Below are 24,112 nucleotides of genomic sequence, written 5' to 3'. Positions count from 1 at the left end.
AGCGTTGGTTACTCCTTATAAAATTCCTATATTTCATAAAGCCGTCAAGTGCGTCACATCAACGACGTCATACCTATTAACGGCATTTTAGTAAGCTACCGTTTAACGGCAGTTTAAGTACAGCCTTTTAAATTTAGTCATTTATAATTCGAAATTTGGCATCAATTCAAAATCGTTTTTTTTTTCGACGTTTTGAGTCATTTGAAGTTATGTAAGGTAAAGAAATATCAACATTTTGTACCAAAACAGCACTTCATATTGCATTGCAATGTTAAAGTAATATACACAACCTGAGTAGAGATTCGAGTAGTAGAAATAAAAATCATTATTTATCAGAGTTCTGTATTTCCATTAAATCTTTAATAATTATTATTAATATTAATTAAGTTAGTAAATTAATCATAGTTCTTAATAGTGTAGGTGCTATAAAGTAAGAAAAACACTTAAAGTTTATTGATGAAATATAAATGTATGTCATTATGGTATAAATCAATAGACATGCAGCACAAAATGTGGCGGCATTCATGTTCGCATTTTCTTAGATGTCGATAGATCTGAGAAGCTTGGAAGGCGCGGTTGCATATCGAGGTCCTCTTCATCGGGATCATCTTCAAAGGGACCATCGTCACCTATTTCTGCTTCTACGGCAATCTAGGTCTCATTCTCATCCTCGAAGGGTGCTTAATTCGAGCATGACTGAGCGTTGCAGTTGAGGCTTATTGTTGAACATTTCATGCCTACTTTTCGGCAACTGCACTTCCCTGTACACTCCTTTGAATATTTGCAGGACACAGTATTGAGAATTTCAGCTGGAGCTGGATCCTTGGTGTTTATGATGGGGAGAAGGCCAAGATCCGTCCTCCAACCCCAATTCAGAGGATCCTTTGGTTTATCATACCTGCCTTGGATTTGAAGGTACACTCGCAGAATATGTTGAGCGGCGGCTGCATTTGTTGGAGGTAGAGAGGCCAGTTCAAACGTTGTCTTTGTTAGAGATTTTGAAAATATCTCGTAGCAGATTTGGTCCAAGGAAGTCACATCTGCCTTAGGTGAATAAAGGGCAGCCAAGAACAGTTGACCTGCTGAAATGAGAACCTCAGGATCTGCATCTTCATGATGAAAAACCCTGACGCTCTCTGGAAATGTCGTGTTCTTTTCAAGAAGCTTGACAAACTTCAACTTCCCTGGGCGATAGAATGCAGAGGTTGTATCGCATCCACTGACTGCATGTAGGAACAGGATATTCTCTTTGACAACAGACGAGAAGTTGAAGTACTTGGGAGAGTAGAATGTATTCTGAGAGGTTCCCTTTCCAGGTTTCCTGACATAAACGTTAGATGAATTTGGTTTGGCGGTTAATAGGATCAATAAATCGGTGTCCTCCCCGATTATGAGGACCGTCGCAAAGTTACCTGCCAACTCAATGGCAGTGTTGAACTTACGAACTTAGGAGTAAAAAACACACTTCAAATTGATGCAAAATTTGGTATTTCAAAATGACTGATTTTAAAAACTGAGGTATCTATATAACGTAAAATTTTATTCCCTACAACTTTTATTCCATGGGTTTTTTTCAATAGGAGTATCTGTTTTAAAGATATTTAGTCTTAGATAGCCGCAAAATGTAAGTTTGCACCAAAATACGAAATTTTCTTCGTTTTAACATTGGATTTCGGCTATAACACTGAACCAAATTTGATGTTTTATATGTCATTCGACGTAGAATTTAGTCCTCTGTATTATTGAATGGAATGACATTTCCCGGCCGACGGACCGATTTCCAGCTACAAGCAAAAACCTCAAAAATGTGCAAAAATTTGACAGTTTTTGCCTATCAAAAACTAAGCTCACCTCCTGGGATGGCGCAAACTTAGATTACACGCATTTAGGAGCGAATAAAGGTATTAAAATGATTTCCAGCTTGCTGGAAATTTATTCCTCAAAATATATTAATTTGATTGACACCAAGATAAATCGCTGGAAATTATTTTCATGTTCGAAAAATGTCCGCTAGGGAGCGCTTCTCTGCCAATCAGAAAATAGGAATTTTCTCAAAAATATGCAGGTGAAAGTCGGACAATCAATAATTTTATTAAAATTTCTAGGAATTTTGTGCCGCCATATTGCTTTTAACAGCAAACAGCCGAATTTCGTATGGCCGACAACTAGGGGTATTTCATGTAACGTCATTTAGTTATTAATTCAAGTTAGTCCTTGATTTCACTTGTTTTCGTGTTTCCCTGTTGTTTGTGTTATTTATTATTATATTGAAATGAGAACCTCAGGATCTGCATCTTCATGATGAAAAACCCTGACGCTCTCTGGAAATGTCGTGTTCTTTTCAAGAAGCTTGACAAACTTCAACTTCCCTGGGCGATAGAATGCAGAGGTTGTATCGCATCCACTGACTGCATGTAGGAACAGAATATTCTCTTTGACAACAGACGAGAAGTTGAAGTACTTGGGAGAGTAGAATGTATTCTGAGAGGTTCCCTTTCCAGGTTTCCTGACATAAACGTTAGATGAATTTGGTTTGGCGGTTAATAGGATCAATAAATCGGTGTCCTCCCCGATTATGAGGACCGTCGCAAAGTTACCTGCCAACTCAATGGCAGTGTTGAACTTACGAACTTAGGAGTAAAAAAACACACTTCAAATTGATGCAAAATTTGGTATTTCAAAATGACTGATTTTAAAAACTGAGGTATCTATATAACGTAAAATTTTATTCCCTACAACTTTTATTCCATGGGTTTTTTCAATAGGAGTATCTGTTTTAAAGATATTTAGTCTTAGATAGCCGCAAAATGTAAGTTTGCACCAAAATACGAAATTTTCTTCGTTTTTAACATTGGATTTCGGCTATAACACTGAACCAAATTTGATGTTTTATATGTCATTCGACGTAGAATTTAGTCCTCTGTATTATTGAATGGAATGACATTTCCCGGCCGACGGACCGATTTCCAGCTACAAGCAAAAACCTCAAAAATGTGCAAAAATTTGACAGTTTTTTGCCTATCAAAAACTAAGCTCACCTCCTGGGATGGCGCAAACTTAGATTACACGCATTTAGGAGCGAATAAAGGTATTAAAATGATTTCCAGCTTGCTGGAAATTTATTCCTCAAAATATATTAATTTGATTGACACCAAGATAAATCGCTGGAAATTATTTTCATGTTCGAAAAATGTCCGCTAGGGAGCGCTTCTCTGCCAATCAGAAAATAGGAATTTTCTCAAAAATATGCAGGTGAAAGTCGGACAATCAATAATTTTATTAAAATTTCTAGGAATTTTGTGCCGCCATATTGCTTTTAACAGCAAACAGCCGAATTTCGTATGGCCGACAACTAGGGGTATTTCATGTAACGTCATTTAGTTATTAATTCAAGTTAGTCCTTGATTTCACTTGTTTTCGTGTTTTCCCTGTTGTTTGTGTTATTTATTATTATATTATTAAGTTTATGTCGTTTGGGCCACTTTTCACATAGCACCGAAGCATAGTAGGCAATATGTCCAAACCAAGTTGCAAAAAATAACATCCAGAGTTAGCATTTATGGCAATAACATTAGATTGGAAACATATTAGTTAAGAGAAAACCACATAAAACTAACAAAAAAACATATTCGGAGTCTCTTTCGAGGGGCTGTAAAACGAACTTTGCGCAAAACCTACATTTTCAGTTAATATGTGTCCAATAACTGCCTTTTTTCTACAAGTTTTTAAATAGTAGGCATTGCATTCAAGTGACGCAGTATTATAACAATTGAATCGGACAATCTTAGCTTGCTGTCAATAATTATTGTGAAATTGTCATAACGTGTTTTACGTAGATTCCCGGTTGCGATAAATTTATTGTTAAGGTAAGTAAAAAAGTATCTTTTATTTTGATTTTTTGGATTAAAACTAGGTAAAGGTCAAAGTAGAACATAATTATTTAAGGTTTTTTTGATAGTGGCATATATTCTATCTTAGAAAAGTTAAGTCAAAAAAATCGCAACATTAAATTTATTGGAAGCGTAAGCCTCCATGCGTATGTGTATAATAAGATCCTTTATGTGGATACTTCTCATAAATTAATTGTTATAGTAGCTAGAGAAGAACTTGAAATAAAAAGTTACGTAATTTTTCTCAAGATTTCCAAAGAGGTATAAATGTCAAATGACATTTTTTGACAAATTGACAAATTTTGACAGTACCTAAGTTTTTAAATTAAATGAAATGGATTTTTCTTTCAGATTTAAGTGCACTTCGTGACCATTGCTTCCAACTGTTATAAAACAAAATATCAGTAAATAGTAGGTAATCTTTTGTGGGAAATATTACAATTTTAATGGCCAATGGTTAAAAATAGTGATAGCAAAGTAGGCATTTCAAAATCAGAAGGAAAAATGCTATTTAAATACATCATATACGGGGTATTTTATTTAATTTAGGAATTCCTGTTATCTCATTGTGACATTACGCATGGCATCATGTAGAGGATTCTTATGAGTTTTATTGGTAACCATATTGTGATGCACGGGTAATATCACTCTGCGACAACTGTAGGTATTCCTAGCTATTATAGCAATTTAACAATAATTCATTTAAGAGGGGTGACCAGATATAATGAATATTACTTTACAAAAAAATGCATTTAGGCGAATACATCACACATTAGATTAACTAAATTAATAATGTAGGGTTTTCTTTTATACAATGACACAAAGGGGGTGTCATTGTATAAAAGAAAACCCTACATTATTCATCTTCTTTATTTGACGTTTCCGAATACTGTCTCAAATGAAAGTGGTTTAGAATAAATTTGCCAAAAAAGTCTATTCTGCATATACAAAGTGCTTCAAAAAGTCTGGGCATGGTTCAACTATCTTATTTCAAATTAGGTATAGGTTATGCTGCATAAAAGTCGTTAGGATTTTTAGCAAGAGAAAATAAAAATCAAATAAAAAATTAGGTACTAATTTGAAATAAGAAAGTTGCGCCACGCACAGGATTTCTAAGGCACCCTGTATATGCAAAGAAGACTGTTTTGAAAAATGTATTCGAGACCATTAAACTTTTATTCAAGACAATTTTTTCGAAAACGTCGAATAAAAAAGATACAGAGGATGTCAATAGGTATATATAACAAACCCTGTATATGCCGGAGGAGTAAAAATTGCTCAATATTTGTCTGTTTCATCATGGCTCTGCCAAAAATCGTAAAATTTAGTGAAATGTAAAATATTCTTACCGGATTTTGGTAGCTGTATTAGTCAAAAGATGATTTTATGAATCCCCCCACCACCCCCAACCACTCTCAAGTCAGCCAAAACTAACTGGGTTCACGGGCTACTGGCATAGAATGTTTTTACCAAATTTGAATGAAATCGCACAAAAAAAGAATTTTTGCAACATATTTCTGGATTTTTGCCCACTGTGCGAAGGTGCGAATCTTAGCAATATGAACTACTGGTCCAAATCTACCCTTGGTGCAAGTAGTTCAGCACCAAGACCGTTGGTCGGTAAATGTTTAGGCACAAATTCTAGGATGGCGAATGATTGAACTTTTTTAATTATCTGAATGAAATGAACTATCCACAATTTCTAAGAGATGAATTGCTGCAGTTGGTGCAGTTGTGCCGCTTATTTTGCTATGAATGTGCGGGGCTACTTGGATATACCACTACTTTAGTAGACAGAGACGCTGGGAGCGGCATATTTCCATGGCCAGCTAGGTCATCGGATTCAATATGCCTGTGTTTTTATTTATGGGATCGAATCAAGAACGAACATGGATAAATAACAATTAAATAGCATTAAAATGTAATTAAAATATATGTTTTGATATTTTGTCATTTTGATATTGTTTTGATGTTTTGAATTTACTTCTTTTTGTTTCCTAGTCTACTACTATAAATTTTAGACCTTATAATCCTAGGCGACAGCCTAATATGATTTATTTTCTTAATATCTCCCGTTATAGAGAAGATAGAAAGTTGCGGTTTACGCTAATATTTTGGAAATTGTGTGCTCTATTTAACTGTTGTAAGAGAAATATAGCCTCCTATTTAAATTTTTTATATTTTATTTATATTTTTAAAAGCCCAATATCTGTTATGATGTCAAACAGCGCCCTCTAGCTACCATGAAGAAATCTATGGAAACAAAATTTATACTGTAGATCGTTAAGGAAGGAAAGCTCTTTTAAACAAGCTTTTTTTAGTTTAAATCGGCTTACCCAAACTAGAGTTATCCTTATTTTAATAAAAGAATGTTTAATCTTCCCCCACCACTTTATTTTATGAGATAGAGCAAAATACGTTATATCAAAAAAATTATAAATTTCTCAATGATTACAACAGTAATATTTAAAATACCTCTTAACCTGCATATTTTTGAGAAAAATCCTATTTTCTGATTGACCATCACAAATATACCCCCTAGCGGACATTTTTCGAACTTGAAAATAATTTCCAGCGATTTCACTTGGTCGATTTACTTATACTATAATTTTTTTCCCGAAGTTGTACTATAACCATTGTTACCGGGTGGTATAATACTTTTTACATGAACAATATAAAATATACAAATATAATTGAACAAGAAACTGTTCCCACATTCTTTTAATAAGCAGAGTCCATTCTGTAAGAGTTGTCTTCTGTTCATTGAGTCAAGAGTTCAACAAAAAGTCTTATATTCAATTGAATATCAATTTGATTAAGACCTTATTTTGTGTTTTATAGGATTAGACAGAACCATAGCTGAAGAATTTATTGATATATGTGAAATGAAACATGCCAGTTTATGCAGCGACGGTAGCTCTGATGACAGCAATTGTCGAAGTCCTATCAGCTTATCAACAGGTTGTCGTACCAACAGTGACACTAATTCACAGGACTGTCTCGTTAAGAAATAACCTCGAATTGTTATTTCGAATACATCACTGACTATATCCTTAACTAAAAAATATAATATTTTCATTCACAGAAGTTCAATGTTTATTTGTTAAGACTGTATAATAAATATTAATATGCATCGAAATATGTATCATAATATGTAAGCTAGGTAATTAAGTAATAATGTTATTTCTATTGTAAATAAATAGTGTAAAAATATGAGATCAATGATGTAAATAACAAACTTATAAAATAACTTAAGGAAACCACGATTCTTGTGTGATATTTGCATTATGTATTGTAATCGAATTTTTAATTCATAGATATATATAAATACGAGTACCATGAACAGATATTAAAGATATATACATCTTTAAATACTAAAATATATATTATATATTAGAATATTAAATATATTATATATTTTAAAATATTATTCATACTGCATAATGCGTCCTGTGAAATCCCTGTCCTACAAAAAAAGTGTTATAACAATATCATAGAAAGTTCTGATCTGATCTGATCAAACCAATTGCAAATCAATATAATCATTTCTTACCAATGCTTTGTAAAATAGTATCTGCATCATCAAATGAACTTTCAAATAAGTGGCAATGGAATTCTTTTGCAACATCACAGTTTTCCTTCCTATTAAAAAAATAAATACTAACATGTATGTTTAGAAAACAATATACCGGGTGCATCCCTAAATTGGCTCACCCCTCTAACTTTTTTTATTTTTTTCAGATAAAAAACGAGATTTGGTATGTTAGTATATGACATAAATTAGCATAGATTGACGAATTCAATTGTTTTTGGTCACTTCCTGTTTCACCGGAAATGACTACAACTTTTGATTTTTAATTAACACCCTCGGTATTTTTTTTTTACTTTATTCGATAGAAAATAACACTCTGAATAGAATGGCATATCATATGCCAACGTTTGACATTTGCGCCTTAAAGAAATCGTGTTTTAAATTTCAATCAATATAGAGTTCCATGGTTGTGCTAAAAACACTAATTTTTAATCAAGGAGTCTTAGAAAAATAGGTTTGATCGTCTAAAGTTTTTCGTGTCTTGTCCTGGCTGGTTAATAGATGCCCAAATCATAGTTTTAATCATATCTGAATTTTTTCAAACAGAACGAGGGTGGCTCATTAGTATATTTGGAAAAAGCAATTTTTTACGAAAAATTTGGTACCACACACTTGGTATTTCGAGTCAAATGGTCGTTATGAACCGCATGTTACAAATTCAAATAAACCATATGCGAAAATGTGAAAAGTTGACATAATATGATATGCGATATGAAAACTTGATAACATTCTATTCAGAGTGTCATTTTCTATCGAATAAAGTAGAAATATACCGAGGGTGCCGTTTAAATATCAAAAGTTGTAGTAATTTCCGGTGAAACAGAAAGTGACCAAAAACAACTGAATACGTCAATCAGTCCTATTTCATGTCATATACTGACATACCAAATCTCGTTTCTTTATCATCACTTTTGAGACGCATCTGGTAACCAAAAAATTAGATTTTTGTAAGGGTTATGCCGAAAAGCAAAGCATTCCGAAAGAGCTCCATATCGGATTTACTGTTTAATAGAATAAAATTTTACTCCCACTTTAACAAACAAAATATGCTAGTACTCGTAATGGTAGGCACATTTTAATTTATTTACATCCAAATTATATATTATGACCCAAATTCTATAAGAGAAAATTAAAATAAAACTATAAAAGAAAATTAAAATGAAAAACAACCCAAAGTGTCGGTCTCAACCCAAAGTGTCGGTCTCATACTAAAACGAAGTGACACGTGTTTCGCTGATACGAGCATCATCAGACAAAAATAAAATTAAAACAGCACACACACGTTCACATTTTATATAATTTCCAACACTCTGTGATGAGTGTTGTTTTAATATGTAAAATGTATACGTGTGTGTCCTATTGTTAAGTTTATTTTTGTCTGATGATGCTCGTATGAGCGAAACACGTGTCACTTACTTTTAATTGATGCATTCTTCTTATAAGAGATACCGAAAAGTTTAAATTATGCCAAAGTTGTGCGACTGGGTACTTACAATCCCGATGTTTAAAAATTGTGAAAATTTCGGATAGTTCCGGAGATATTCAATTCCAAACCTTGAAATTTCACCTTCAGTTCACTGAATTGCTTTGAAAATATATATTAAATTAAATTGCACATTTTTTCATTGTAAATATTCATCTTTTGGGACAATCATCAAGTTCATTTTTTAAATTATTTATGATATTTCTTAGTGAATAATTTCCGCCTAAAATTGCAAAACCAACAAAATAGCTAATAATTCATAAGTGGCTAGTAAACAAAAAACATAAACTAATTCTAAACATTATGGCCGGTTCGATAAACCATTAATAAAAGAACTATAAAAATACCATTTTTATATTCATACTAGAAGCTAGGCCACAGCAACATTTTTGTTAGTTTGGTTGAAATGCGCAACATGAACTTTGATAATTTTTTTTTCGAGTCCCATAATAATTTTTTTTTTAATATACAGGGTGGCGCCTCCCCTCTCATACGACTTGAGGCTCCAAAGAAAAAGACAGTTTTTATTAAAATGAAATTTTGTGAATATATGTAGGGTAATTTAGAGCTTTTTAAAAATATGGAGTTCTCCAGGGTGTCCCCAAAAAAAGTCACGCATCAAAGCTGTGTTTTTATAATCGAACACCCTATATATTAATTGATTTTCGGATTCTAGGAGAAAAATAAAGGTGAGTTCCATTAGAGAAGCATATGACTAAAATGTACGGGTTTTCACGAATTTCACATTTTCTAAAAATGGAGAGACACTGTATTTTAACACTAAAATTATAGCTTTTTCTAAAGATAAATTCGATAAATTTAATATTCAGATTCAGTGCATTTCCTATAAAATTTCCATTTCAAAATTGTCATAATTAACATTATATCCTAATCAACACCGAGTGGTTTGTTTAAGTAATTTTCTGAATAATATATAAAAAGCTCTGAAATTTATAAAACCATAAATTATTTTTCTAATTGGTTGTGTTTTATAATAAAATAATTCTCAAAACTAATTATACGCATGATATACCAGATGAGTCTTAAATAAGTGCAAATATTTTCAGGGCTGGTAGATCTCGATAACAGAAACATATTTTCTCTTTGACGTTTTTCAAATAAGTCCAAATAACCGAGTTGTTTTACTTTGGAAATTTACAAAAAATGATTTTTTGCTTAAATTTTGAGAAACACTGGATCTTTTCTGTTTTTTTTTTCTTCTAAATTTAAACCATTACCTATGTTACCATATTAAAGAATTATGTTTTTTAACTAAAAACAAATTCAATTTTTTTTTTCAAAAAATTCCAAATTTTAAAAGAAAATATATTTTCGCGAGAAAAACCTCGAGAGCGAGAAAAATAATCGTGTTTCTGGGTTCAAAATATTCTATATCTAAAAATCTACACTTATTTAAGACCCACCCTGTATAAGGTGATTCACAGCAATGGCACATTAGACGTTTATGGAGAACCGGTGATTTTGAAAATTTAGATTTTTACATAAAGGCACCTGCTCCATCTGTCTAAATTATTTTCAGCATTACATTATTGCCGCTTCATACTAAAAGTGGTAGCATCTTTGTTATTTTAAATGGAACACCCGGTATATTATCATATTTTTTCGAAACTACTTCCATATTTCAAATTTTTCTATTAAACTAACGTTTTTCGAGATTAAAACATGCGTAAAATAAAAACGTAAAATTGATATAAACTTGATCTAGAATAAGCATTGGTTAAATCATAAATTCGGCAGATTTTATATGTTCGATCTCTCTAAATCAACCGATTGGATGTCAAACAGGAAGATCAAAAAAATATTTATTTCCGTTTGTTGTAAAATACTTCAAATCATTGTTATTTTAAATTCAAGCCGATGAATATTATTTAAAAAATCGAAATACAAATAAAATTGCTTTTCAATGCTATAATATCATGTTCCTATACGTAAACCTTCTGGTTTATCCAGTAAAGCCATTTAAAAGATAATAATTTTATTATTTTATTATATCTCAAATTTATTATAAAAAAATTTTATAATAATTTTTTTAATGAAATGGTGCATAATATAATTAGAGCATCCTCTTTAAAAAAAACACAATTTCAAACTAGAAATCACCCTGTATAAAATGAAAGAATATTTCAAATGTACAGGGGGGTTAAATTCGACGCTTTTAAAGGGAAACACCTTATTTTAACCTCTATGAAAACACCATTAGGGGCATATCATCAATAAAGGGGTCCAAAGCCTACTAGCACAGAATATCTAGCTGCGCAACAGAAGCCTCGTTACATGCATAAAATTGTAGGTATCAAAAGGAGACAGGCTCACAACCAAATCAGATATTTTAATGCGGTAGTTTCAGAGGGCGATAAATTTTAAAGAAAACAGTTTTCTACAAACGAAATTTAAAAGAATTTTGTGCATTGTTGCCATTGTGTAATTCATATTGTAATACTTCCTGATAAAGCATACCTTCAAATTTGCTACATCATTTAAACATATTAAAATAGATCAGAGGTTTTTTATTCAAACGTTAAGTATTTAGAGAGAGCATATAAAGCGGTACCTTCTATAGTACCATATTATGACACCACTTTCTGACGTTAGATTGGGCTCATATTTGATATATACTTGCTTAATTTTGATGACATTGCATATCATGATACCATGAACCATAACAAGTGGTACTATAATATAGTACCATATTACGTACATGGCGTTCGATAGGGCTTAAACTTGGTATACTACGTATCTTTGGTGACATTGTAATTTTATGATACCATGGAGCATATAAAGTGGTACCTTCTATAGTACCATATTATATTACCACTTCCTGATGTTCGATTGGGCTCATAACTTGCGTATTTTTGATGACATTGCAATATTATAGTACCATGAAGTATATCAAGTGGTACCCTAATATAGTACCATACTATATATGTACACGGCGTTCGATTGGGCTTAAATTTGGTATACTACGTATATTCGGTGACATTGTAATATGATAGTACTCTGATGCATATAAAGTGGTACCTTCTATCGTACCATATTATGATACCACTTCCTGACGTTCGATTGAGCTCATATTTGACATATAATTTCGTATTTTTGATGATATTGCAATATTATGATTCCATGAACCATATCAAGTGGTACCATAATACAGTACCATATGACGTACATGGCGTTCGATTGGGCTTAAACTTGGTATACTACGTATCGTCGGTGACATTGTAATATTATGGTACCATGGAGCATATAAAGTGGTACCTTCTGTAGTACTACATTATAATACCATTTCCTGACGTTCGATTGGGCTCGTATTTGATATATACTTGCGTATGTTTGATGACATTGCAATATTATGGTACCATGAAGCATATCAATAAGAAGTACGATAATGTAGTTCCATATTACGATACCATTTCCTCGCGTTCGATTGGGCTTAAACTTGGTATACTACGGATCTTCAGTGACATTGCAATATTATGGTACCTTGAAGCATATCTAATGGTAGCATAATATAGTACAATATTATCATATCATTTCCTGGATTTCGATTGGGCCCAAATTTGGTATACTTGCGTTTCTTTATAAAGATTTGTTCAATTAATAATTTTAATTTATTTTATGAATTTTAATTTATTGTACGATGTCGTGACAGCAACTGTTATGGCGAGTATGATATTATTAATTGTACCTGTGTCACTTTAAGATCTACCTATATCTATATAAATAACGTAGCAAACAGAAGAAATTTCTTATTATAGTATTTTTCAGTCAATTAACATTTTTTGTACTGCATTTTAATAAATTATTTCCATTATTATTAAACTTCATTGCTAACGTTCCAGCATTAATAAATATCACTATCAATCGCCCTGTACATATATTATTAATTTTAAAGGTATTTTCTTAGTTAACATTATAAGTAGTGATGGGAGTACTCGAGCGAATTTTCACTCGAGTACTCGATTATTGAAATAACCGACATCGCTCGATTATGAACGAGCGATGCAAGTGACGAGTACCAAGCGACGAACGCAAGCGATCCTAGAATGAAATAAATTGAAATCCGATTTTAATGTGACATACTCGATAAAAAGCCGAGCGAATTTTCTACATACACTGAAGTTAGCAAATTTATACGACGCCGTATATACCGGGTGCGTCTCAAAAGTGCCTCACCCCTATTACTTTTTTATTTTTTTAGATAAAAAAATGAGATTTGGTGTGTTAATATATGACATAAATTAGAATTGATTGACGTATTCAATTGTTTTCTGTCACTTCCTGTTTCACCGAAAATGACTACAATTTTTGATTTTTAAATGGTACCCTCGGTATTTTTTTTTAGTTTATTCGATAGAAAATGATATTCTAAATAGAATGACGTATCATATGTCAACTTTTGACATATTCGCTTAAAAACAAATTGTATTTTAAATTTCAATCTAGAGTGCCATGGCTGTGTTAAAAACACTAATTTTTAATCAAGGAGCCTTGGAAAAATAGATTTGATCGTCTAATGTTTTTAGTGTCTTGCCGTGGTCGGTTAAAAGATGCCCTGGTATGGTAAAAGATGCCCAAATCGTATTTTTGGTCATATCTCAATTTTTTTCAAATGGAACGAGGGTGGCTCATTAGCATATTCCGAAAAAGAATTTTTTTATGAATAATTTGATACCACGCACTTGGTACTTCGAGTCAAATTGTCATGAACCGCATGTTACAATTTCAAATAAACCATATGCGAAAATGTCAAAAGTTGACATGTGTTATGTCATTCTATTCAGAGTGTCATTTTCTACCGAATAAAGTAAAAAAATACCGAGGGTGCGATTTCAAAAACAAAAGTTGCAGAAATTGAAAAAACATTGAATAATATGTCAATCAATCCTAATTTATGTCACATACTATAACAAAAGTTATAGGGGTGAGCCACTTTTGAGACGCACCCGGTATATTTATCCTTTGCGTATCTGAGGGACAAAATTTTACGACCTACATCGACAATGCTTCGAAGGCTTCGAAATAAACTAAATCAGGCGATCAAGCGAATCGCTCGCCGCTTACTACTTGCCGTTCATTACCGAAAGGTGCCCTGCGCACGCAACTTACTGCTTGGCGCTTGGCCTTCGAGTACTTACAACATGCGACGGACAAAAAACTGTATTTTTAAATACGAGCGAGATTTCGCTCGAGTGATCACTCGGTTATTGCAATCGCTTGATACTCGAGTACTCGATTATTGAAATTAATCGGTTTTTCCCATCACTAATTATAAGGTAGTGCATATTAAAAATGTATATGTTTTGTAATAATATACTTAGAAATATTTTAAAAGCTAAACGAATAATTAATATAAGTGTATCTGACAAGAAAAGAAGAATAGAAAGAAACTATTATCCACAAGAAAAAGAATGGGATGCGAATTAAAGTCTTTTTGAATCTGGCAACTGTGCATATTTAGCCGAGCTTCACGGCCGTCGACGAGCCGTCGATCTATCCTCGATGCAAAACCGAAAATTCAAAATTTCCAATTATATTCTGATTATGATATTGTCGCGCCATCTAGCATTCTATTTGTGCAATTTTAGCTCTTCCATTTCGAGTATTTTTCTGTTGCGTAGCTAGATATTCTGTGCTACTAGTTAAAAGTGGCGAAATTTTAAAAAAATCTGTATTTCGAAGGAAATTATAACAAAATATCAAGTGTGCTATATTTTTGGAAAGGTAATTTTAAGTTCTTTTCATTTAATTAAAAATATACAAAATCAATTTTTCTGTTGATAACTCTTAAATTATTAATTTTATTTTTTTTTTACTTAAACCATTAAATTCTACGCCAAAAGGTGCTTTGCAAATGTTTTCATAAAAATACAAAATGTTTCATAGCAAAGAAGTTACAGCGATTTGTTAAAAATGTACATTTTTGAAAAACACCCCGTACTCATAAACGGTAACAGATATCGACGAGCGGTTTTCACCATCATGTTTTTGATAAAAATTGAGCTCCAGACATCGATATTAGTTTTCGTCTATCTCCTATAGAAAAGGGCGTTTCTGTACAGGGTGGGTCAAATTGGACGCTTTTAAAGGGAAACGCCCTTTTCTATAGGAGATAGACAAAAACTAATATCGGTAACTGGAGCTCAATTTTTGTCAAAAACATGATGGTGAAAACCGCATATCGATATCTGTTACCGTTTCGGAGTTACGGAGTGTTTTTCAATAATATGCATTTTTAACAAATCGCTGTAAATTTTTTGCTATGGAAAATTTTGTATTTTTATGAAAACATTTCCAAAGCACCTTTTTACGTAGAATTTAATGGTTTAAGTGTAATTTTTTTAAAATTAATAATTTAAGAATTATCAACAGAAAATTTGATTTTTTATATAGGACACCCTGTATATTTTTAATTTATTGAAAAGAATTTAAAATTACCTTTCCAAAAATATAACACACTTGATATTTTGCTTGATTCCTCTTCGAGATATATAGAATATATAAAAATTCGCCCGCTTTAAATAAGTAGGCTTGGAACGCCACCGGCTGTAATGCAAACAAAATCTAGCTGTGAGCTTCAATTAAAACGAAAATAATATTTGCTATGAGAGATGCAGAATTTTATAACAATTTAAAATAAATTTAACCAACATCAACACATTTAAACTATATCTAATAACAATGAAAATAAATTGCAAACCAAGACATGAGATTTTGCTACACGTGTTCGACATATCGACCGTCTTCTGGACAATTTTTGAACATTTCTCGCGGAATTCATTAACTCAGTGGAGGTGAAAGATACCCTCTCATAACTGCTAAGTACTTCTAATTCTTGTCGAGATTATACGGAAGAATAAGGAACCTTTATTCTTCCGCAAATATATCCATAGGATTAGATCCATGGGCACTAAGTCAGGCGGCCTCGACGGCCAACGGCTGGGATCTTGGTTAGATATTCAATTATTCTTGAAATTGGCTGCAAAAATTTGCTGATAACTTCAGCGTTCAGAGGCGGTGCCTCGTCTTGCTGGAAAATATGTTTTCGAGTTCCATTAAGAGCATATCATCAATTAGGGGGCCAAAGCCTACTAGTTAAAAGTGGCAAACTTTAAAAAATTCTGTATTTCGAAGGGGATTATAACAAAATATCAAATGTGCTATATTTTTGGAAAGGTAATTTTAAATTCTTTTCAGCTAATTAAAAATATAGAGGGTGTCCCAAATAAAAATCAAATTTTCTGTTGATAACTCTTAAATTATTAATTTTAAAAAAATTATACTTAAACCATAAAATTCTACGTAAAAAGGTGCTTTGGAAATGTTTTCATAGAAATACAAAATTTTCCATAGCAAAAAAGTTACAGCGATTTGTTAAAAATGCACATTTTTGAAAAACACCCCGTAACTCCGAAACGGCAACAGATATTGATGTGCGGTTTTCACCATCATGTTTTTGATGAAAATTGAGCTCCAGACACGGATATTAGTTTTCATCTATCTCCTATAGAAAAGGGTGTTTCCATTTAAAAGCGTCGAATTTGACCCACCCTGTACACTACAACCGCATATTTTGTAAGATAAATTCGAGTGAAAATCTTAAATGGGAATCCCTACATGGGGCTCTTTCAGAACAAAATAAGTTATCCTGTATAAAAAATATTCAAATACTTACCCAGCACAATATCCAAAAATAGTCGGATGCAATGGTAGATTACCACACGCAGATATTTTCATATATGGATGATCCAAAATCATCTAAGGAGGTAAAAATTAAATCAAGAATAAAAAGTCTTGGTATATAAATTACTTCTCCACTAATTTTATCTCTGATTTTAAGAGCAATTTCCCCAATTTCGAAAGAAACATCTTTGTCAATTCTGGACACTGATTTAACATCATTAACATGATTATCCAAAATACATTTTATAGCTTTTTGGACTTGCTTCACATTTCCTAGAGTTCCTACATCTACCTCAGCTAAGTATTTGACATGATATCCATAAATACTAAAAAAATATTTAATAATTTCAACCTCACAATGTATTAGCAAAGGGAGGATGAGTTGATTTTCAGAATGGAATATTGACATTGATTTTAATAATCCTAATAAGCACAATAAAATACCTTAATTTTTTCAGGGCCTTTTTTATCTAAAAAATGTTGAATCTAAAATATATTTTTATCATGTAGTATAAATACAGTAGAGCGCCGGAATTCCTCGTAGGAGATATATGTTAACTAACAATGAGTTAAATAGTGTCAAAAAAGGAAATACATGAAATGAATCAGTTGGCATGATTTCCATTTGTCCGACAACGATGGTGGGGGTTGTGATTTGAGATTGTCTCGTTCTGTTTCCTCTCGCAACAGTCGCATCATAGAATGGCGACTGAGATGCGTTGATTTTAGAAATAGAGGAAGACACCCTACTAGATGGTTAGGTGACCTAGAGGATTGGAGAGGTGAAAATAATTGTTTAGAAAAGAATGAAGATTTTTAAAATAATATTTATTTTAAAACAAGTCAGTGACGTACCATTTTTTTTCTCCAAAAATAGTTCTTATAAAACTTGTATGGACGGAAACGTGTATCAAGATAACGATAATAATATCAGTTATTATGAAAAAATATTATTTTTTACCACCTTGTATCTCAAAAGTTAAGATATCCATTCATAAAAAGTTTTTTTCTTAGAATAGGTCCAAGAATCGCTACTCTAAATATTAGCATGTCATTATGAAACACCCTGTATACAGGGTGTTCGAATATTCCTCAGTCATAGAACTATTACATAAGTTTGGAGTGAAAAATAAACACATTTTTTTGAGATATTTTAAGCATCGGCGTTCCAATTTGATTGATATTTGGGGTGCCTATGTTTTGCTAAGCACTTTAACATTTGACTTTTTAAAAAAAAGTAGTTTGAAAATACTAGGGCCATTTTCGAAAATAAATCATCGTCATCGGAGAAGTTAGAAACTATTTCTACTAAAGTGTATGTAGGGGCGAGGGTAGTTTTTACCTTCCCTGTAATTTTTCTTCATTTTTTTGAAAGCAAAACATAGGCACCCCAAATCTCATTTAAATCGGAATAACGTTTCTTAAAAATGTGTATTTTTTTAAAGTTTGATGCCCTATAACGGACAGACGAAGCACTTTTTACAGGTAAATTGTGTCCAATGAACTTAGTTTGATCCCAAAAACACGTAGTACGTCCTGTATGATTGAAAAAAAAACGGCATCAGCGATGGCTATGAAATAAAGATCCAATCATTTTATATGTAAAATTATACAAAGAATGTCATCGATCGTCATTTCCAAACCAACTAGACAACTGTTTTTTTTTTCGATCATATGGTGCATAATATACCGGGTACAACCATTTTAAAACAAACAATTTTTTTATGAAGAATGCATTTTTCACACGCAAGACAATCCGGGGATATACTGTATTAGCAGGTCTTAGCCTTAGTCTGATGTAGTGTGGAATGATTCCAGTGGAACCGCCGCCCTACTGTATCTAATTTTTTAACGAAATTTAAATAGCCCATACAATACTAGCAACAATTAAATAGTCCATATCGTCGCTTTCCACACAAAGTGACGCTACTAACATTTTAAATTGTTTTCGCTCTGCGAACGTCTTTTAGTATGATCTAACAGTCCACACAATGTCGTAACTGTAACAGCAAAGGCTCTTATGTCGTAGCAGACAAAATAAATGGCATATCTAACAAAAGTTAATTTTTCGATCACACTAAAGAGTAAAACTTTAGTGTGATCGACTATTTAGTTTCGAACACACTAAATAGTCGATCTATTGTAAAATTTTCAAAATGTTAGCTACGACTGGGGTGGAAGGCGACGATATGTCTCGTCAAAAATGCTCCCTTTACTAATAGATACATCAATAAACTCAATTACTTCATCTTTTTGTCACTGTTAACTCTAGTAGAACTGATACTATTTTCCGATTTTTTCAAGTCTAGATTTAATTTCATATCCTTAATTAGTTGCTCTATGGGTTTGTATATTTCTCCTGATCCTTCAAAATTAATCTTTGCTACTTTCATAATTATTGGCTTATTTCTGTTTGATCTCATTATCGAACTTAACTTTCCTTTGCAAGATGAATCAATATGAACACCATTTAGACTGTCTAGAACATCACCCAGTTTTACTTTATTCTAAAAGAAAATATTTTATTATAATTAATTTTAATTTTAAACAATGCCTTTATCTATAGAGTGTAAAAAATAGTGTCCCGAACTTCAGTCTAATACAGCCAATTAATAGCTAATCGCCACGAAGAGAAAATAAAAGTGTCATATCTCTCATATAGAAATATACTAAACACAACTGTAATCAGGACTGTAATTTTAATTTATTTTAATAAAGTTAATAAATAAAAAAGTAATTATAATAAATGAAATGATAAATAATTAATAAACTACTTATTTATTAAAATAGGTGAAATCAAACTTCGGCGATAGTTTGTTCTTTGAGGGTGCATCCACACCATCCTAGAAAAAGCGGAACGGCATATATCGGCGTAACGACCGATTTTTCAATAATTCATCTGTCAAAAATTTCAGCCAATAGAATTGCTGGAAATCGATACAAGGTCAAGGATGCACCCTGAGTTAGATCAAAAATGACAGAAGGAAATTTACTCTGTTGCCCTCGGGTATCTGCCAAATTTGACATTTAAAGTAATAAATGGCTAAAAACCGGTTTCCTGGTCAAATTTAAAAAATCTATATTTAAATGAGTTGTTTCTTTCTTAATTTTACATATATACGGGGTGCGTCTCAAAAGTGGCTCACCCCCTATAACTTTTTTATTTTTTCAGATAAAAAAATATTTGGTATGTTAATATATGACATAAATTAGTATTGAATGGCGTATTCAATTGTTTTCGATCAGTTCCTGTTTCACCGGAAATGAATACAACTTTAGATTTTTAAATGGCACCCTCGGTATTTTTTACTTTATTCGATAGAAAATGACACTCTGAATAGAATGACATATCATGTCAATATCTGACATTCTCGCCTTAAAAAAATTGTAATTTAAATTTCAATCGCCATGGCTGTGTTAAAAACACTAATTTTTAATCAAGGAGCCTTGCAAAAATGGCCGGTTAAAAGATGACCAAATCGTTTTTTTAATCATATCTAAATTTTTTCAAATGGAACGAGGGTGGCCCATTAGCATATTTGGAAAAAGCATTTTTTTAACAATAATTTGGTACCACACACTTTGGTATTTCGAGTCAAATTGTCGTTATGAACCGCATGTTACAATTTCAAATTAAACATACGCGAAAATGTCAAAATTTGACATATAATAAGTCATTTTATTCAGAGTGTCATTTTCTATCAAATAAAGTAAAAAAAAATACCGAGGGTACCATTTAAAAATCAGAAAGTGTAGTAATTTACGGTGAAACAGGAAATGACAGAAAACAAATGAATAGGTACGTCAATCAATCCAAACATATTTCATATACTAGCATACCAAATCTCGTTTTTTTATCTAAAAAAAAATTATAGGGGGTGAGCCAGTTTTGAGACGCACCCGGTATACCAATTTTCAGCCATCAAAGTAAAACAATTTTTTTCGTAATTTTTAAACAATAACAGCCGATTCTCGTGATAGAAGCAAAAATACATGATAGGAACCCGTTGGTCCTTCAAATATTTATCTAGTACTCGTATAATTAGTTCAATGTTTTAAATAAATAATTAATAGTTTTCTATGAAAAGTTAAATTTTGTTAAATATATTGGTATATTACAGTTGAGGGTTGGAACCTTTGGTGCTACACAGCAAAATAAAAACACTAAATCACCACAATACACCAAAACACTTTTACTTTTACACTTGACGCGCGTTTCGCTAACCATGTTAGCATCATCAGCAGATGATTATAAACTACAGTTTATGGTGATTTAGTGTTTTTATATTGGTATATACAGGATGAGTCTTAAATAAGGGCAAATATTTTAGGAGTATTATATTTCGACCCCAAAAACACGATTATGAGTTTTTTTCTCGAAAAAAAAAATGTAAAAATTTGGAATTTTGAAAATTTTTTTGGAATTTTTTTTTAGTTTTTAGTTAAGAAACATAATTTCTTGATAATATGGCAACATAGGTAGTAAGTTAAATAAGGGTTAAATTTACAAGAAAGAAAAATCAGAAAAGGTCCGGTGTTGTATATGGTTCAGTGGTCAGTGGCGTAACTTGACAACTGGGGGCCTCGGTCAAAAGCCTCGGTGCAATATATTTTTGGGGGCCCCTGAGTAAAGAACAATACCAAAGTAATGTATATTTTCTCTTAAATATTTTTTGAAAGGCTCTGCGGGGCTCCATGTTCCTGTGGGGCACCGGTGCTTTGCACTGAACTGCCCTATGATAGCTACGCCACTGCCAGTGGTATTAAAATAACTCGGTTATTTTTATTAAAATAACTCGGTTATTTTAGATTTATTTTAAATACGGTAAAGAGAAAATATATTTCCTTTAAATCTACCAACCCTGAAAATATTTGCACCACTCCATTTAAGACTACACTGTATAATTCTACCATATTATATTGAGGTGACATCATTTTTATACATTTTTTATCGCTAATTACCCAATTCAAGTTTAGTTTTTTTTTTAGAAATCAGGCCCGCTATAGTAGTTAGTTTTAATATAAATCAAAAAAGATGTTTTTTTCAGGGAACGTATAATCTGCCAAAAAGAAGATATATGACCTAACAGCTGTGTGTCATTTTAATTCACAGGTTGATTGTATTTTCTGTCATTTTTTGAATATCATCTGTCGTCTGTCAATGTCTTCCTTTGCTTGTGGAACAGACTTTATCTTTATTTAATTCAAGAATCTATTTATATTTAATCAAATTATTAACTGCAACTTCGTTTATAATTGTAACTTATTTAAGAGAAAACCCTAGATAAGACTGCATAAAAATATTGCAGTTAGAATATAGCACAATAATGAATAGACAATATCCAAATGTCATTTTTATACCTGTTTTATGATAAACAAAAAATAAATTAAGAGAACAAAAATATTTAAAAAAATATAATATTATTAAGTTTACCTACACTTTCTCCAACTACTCCATTTGACTCCACATTAACTATCACTGCTTTATTTCCAGAAAAGCTAAAAAAACAGTGACCTGCAATGAATACTGTTTTATGTCTTATGGCAAATACCATTAGTAAATAAATGCAGCAGTGGTGCGCCACTAGGGTAATTTTTAGGGTTCCGTACCCAAAGGGTAAAAACGGGAATCCTATTACTAAGACTTAGCTGTCCGTCCGTCTGTCACAAAGGTCTATCTTATGAACCGCTATAGCTAGACAGTTAAGATTTTTACAGATATGTTGTCGCTATAAGAACAAATACTAAAAACAGAATTAAATAAATGTTTATAAATAAAAAAGTACTTTCATTAAACTTTACGTAGAATCTTTCAAGTCCTTGGTGGCCGCGTGGTTAAAGGCGTTAGGACTTTACGCTTTACGCTGCTATGACGTTGGAGCCGTAGTAAGGCAGGTTCGAATCCTAGTCAAGGCGACTTTTTTTTAATAGTTTTTTTTTTAATTTTTACATATTTTTACATATTTATTTTTACTTTTTACATATTTATTATTGATTAATACAATTTTTAGTAATGTGTTTCTTCATTTTTTTTTAATTACTTATACGCGCATTCAAAATTTCAGCTAAATCGGAAAAAAGTTTATAATAATATAGTGTCTAATGTTGTATAGATAATGAATGGTTTTTTTAAATACCATTGAAGAACCAGTGCAGTTTTTCCAGCACCACGAGGTTAGTTCTAGTTCCACTAGGGGGCAAAACTATGGGCAAAACTTAATTTACCAGTGGTATTCGCTATTAATCACATTATGATTGTTATGTATACCTCACAGTAACACCTAAGGCTTTGCATGGGACTAGTTCAATAGTTAATATTTCTGGAATATACCAACTATAATCCAGAAATGAACAATTATTTAAGTCCAAAGAAAATTCAATTTTAGACACTTGTCTGATCACTGAGAGGAAAATTTCAATTAATATCTCATCGCCCAATATTGAATTTGGCGAGTATAATAAATGTGCTATCTGAGAATCGATCTACAAGTTTTTAATTAATATAAGAGCTTATAAAATTTATATTTTCATGCCATTTTTATTATAATTTCATTCAAACATACCTACCAAACATTCTAATGATACCTGTAGGCATTTCTTTAGTAAACATATCTTAACTAAATATCGAAATCTTCCTTCGTTACTATATATTTCTTTCTTTTCTCTGACACAATCAACACAGTTTCGATATGTTAATATTGTAGTTCCTTTTTCTCTAGATATGCTCACCATCCAGGCATATGGATCAATTATCCTATTAAAATATTTTGTGTTTTGTTGGCGAATAAGACCTTTATTAAAAATTTTCTCCAGTGTCTGACAAAACAAGATAAAATAAAAATTGTTGTCTGTAATAGGTGTTGAGGTGAAATTCAGATTTAGAAACTGTTGAACACAGCCTGTAAAGGTAAATATAATTTCACTATAAAACTATTCTACGTATAATTGGAATTAGGAACATACTTTTTACATCTTTGATTAATGGATCGCTGACTGACATTTCTTGTTTTAATTAGAATTTTTACATTTTCATACTAGGTATAAGTTGACATGTTTGGTTGTTACCAGTAGTTGTTACATTTTAAAAGAAACTCATTATTTTCCATGTTTTTTTCTGTTTAAAATCTTGTTTTCCCTTTTACATACATATCCTTTAAATCTTGGAACTTGTAAATACAATAAAATATACATGTAAACTTCACATAGGGCTGATAGGGCTTTAAACTGTGGCTTTAAACTTTCAAGTGGTATGTGGGTGGGAAAATCATGGGAAAATGGTTAGATCTGGTTAGATTTTTAGTTAGGGAATTTGTAAAATTGGCATTGGCAACGTTGGAAATGAGTCAAATGGAGAATAGAGATGATGACAAATTAAAGCCCCGTTCTCAGAACTGCGTCGTGTCGACAGCGACACTGATTGACACTTCAAACGACCAATGGGAGCTG

The 24,112-nt window shown here is 31.9% G+C and overlaps 2 protein-coding genes across 4 annotated transcripts in view; one reads left to right on the top strand and one right to left on the bottom strand.

Annotated features, from left to right (window-relative positions):
* Window positions 1–6,945, top strand: part of LOC115887653 — a 76,414-nt gene extending 69,469 nt beyond the window's left edge. For both annotated transcript variants that reach the window (XM_030907119.1, XM_030907118.1), the window contains exon 8: window positions 6,732–6,945. In XM_030907119.1, the coding sequence (XP_030762979.1) occupies window positions 6,732–6,904 (173 nt within the window). In that variant the 3' untranslated portion in view covers window positions 6,905–6,945. The remainder of the gene's footprint in view (window positions 1–6,731) is intronic.
* Window positions 6,946–6,964: 19 nt separating this feature from the next.
* Window positions 6,965–24,002, bottom strand: LOC115887654. Of its 2 annotated transcripts, XM_030907120.1 has the most exons (9): window positions 23,630–24,002; window positions 23,234–23,565; window positions 22,935–23,149; window positions 22,105–22,165; window positions 18,911–19,173; window positions 16,794–16,992; window positions 16,659–16,741; window positions 7,444–7,532; window positions 6,965–7,356 (listed from the first exon to the last, which is right to left on the bottom strand). In XM_030907120.1, exons 1-9 carry the CDS (start codon window positions 23,664–23,666, stop codon window positions 7,322–7,324), a joined length of 1,314 nt encoding a protein of 437 aa, XP_030762980.1. In that variant the 5' UTR covers window positions 23,667–24,002; the 3' UTR covers window positions 6,965–7,321. The 2 variants fall into 2 exon arrangements, with proteins under 2 accessions (XP_030762980.1, XP_030762981.1); XM_030907121.1 differs by lacking the exons at window positions 22,105–22,165; window positions 22,935–23,149 and having other exon boundaries at window positions 23,630–24,001.
* Between the last annotated feature and the right edge of the window lie 110 nt (window positions 24,003–24,112).

The sequence above is a fragment of the Sitophilus oryzae genome, unplaced genomic scaffold (genome assembly GCF_002938485.1).
Source record: "Sitophilus oryzae breed Bouriz unplaced genomic scaffold, Soryzae_2.0 scaffold_578_pilon_pilon, whole genome shotgun sequence".
Lineage (NCBI taxonomy): Eukaryota > Metazoa > Arthropoda > Insecta > Coleoptera > Curculionidae > Sitophilus > Sitophilus oryzae.
This window is presented reverse-complemented; position numbering and strand designations above follow the sequence as displayed.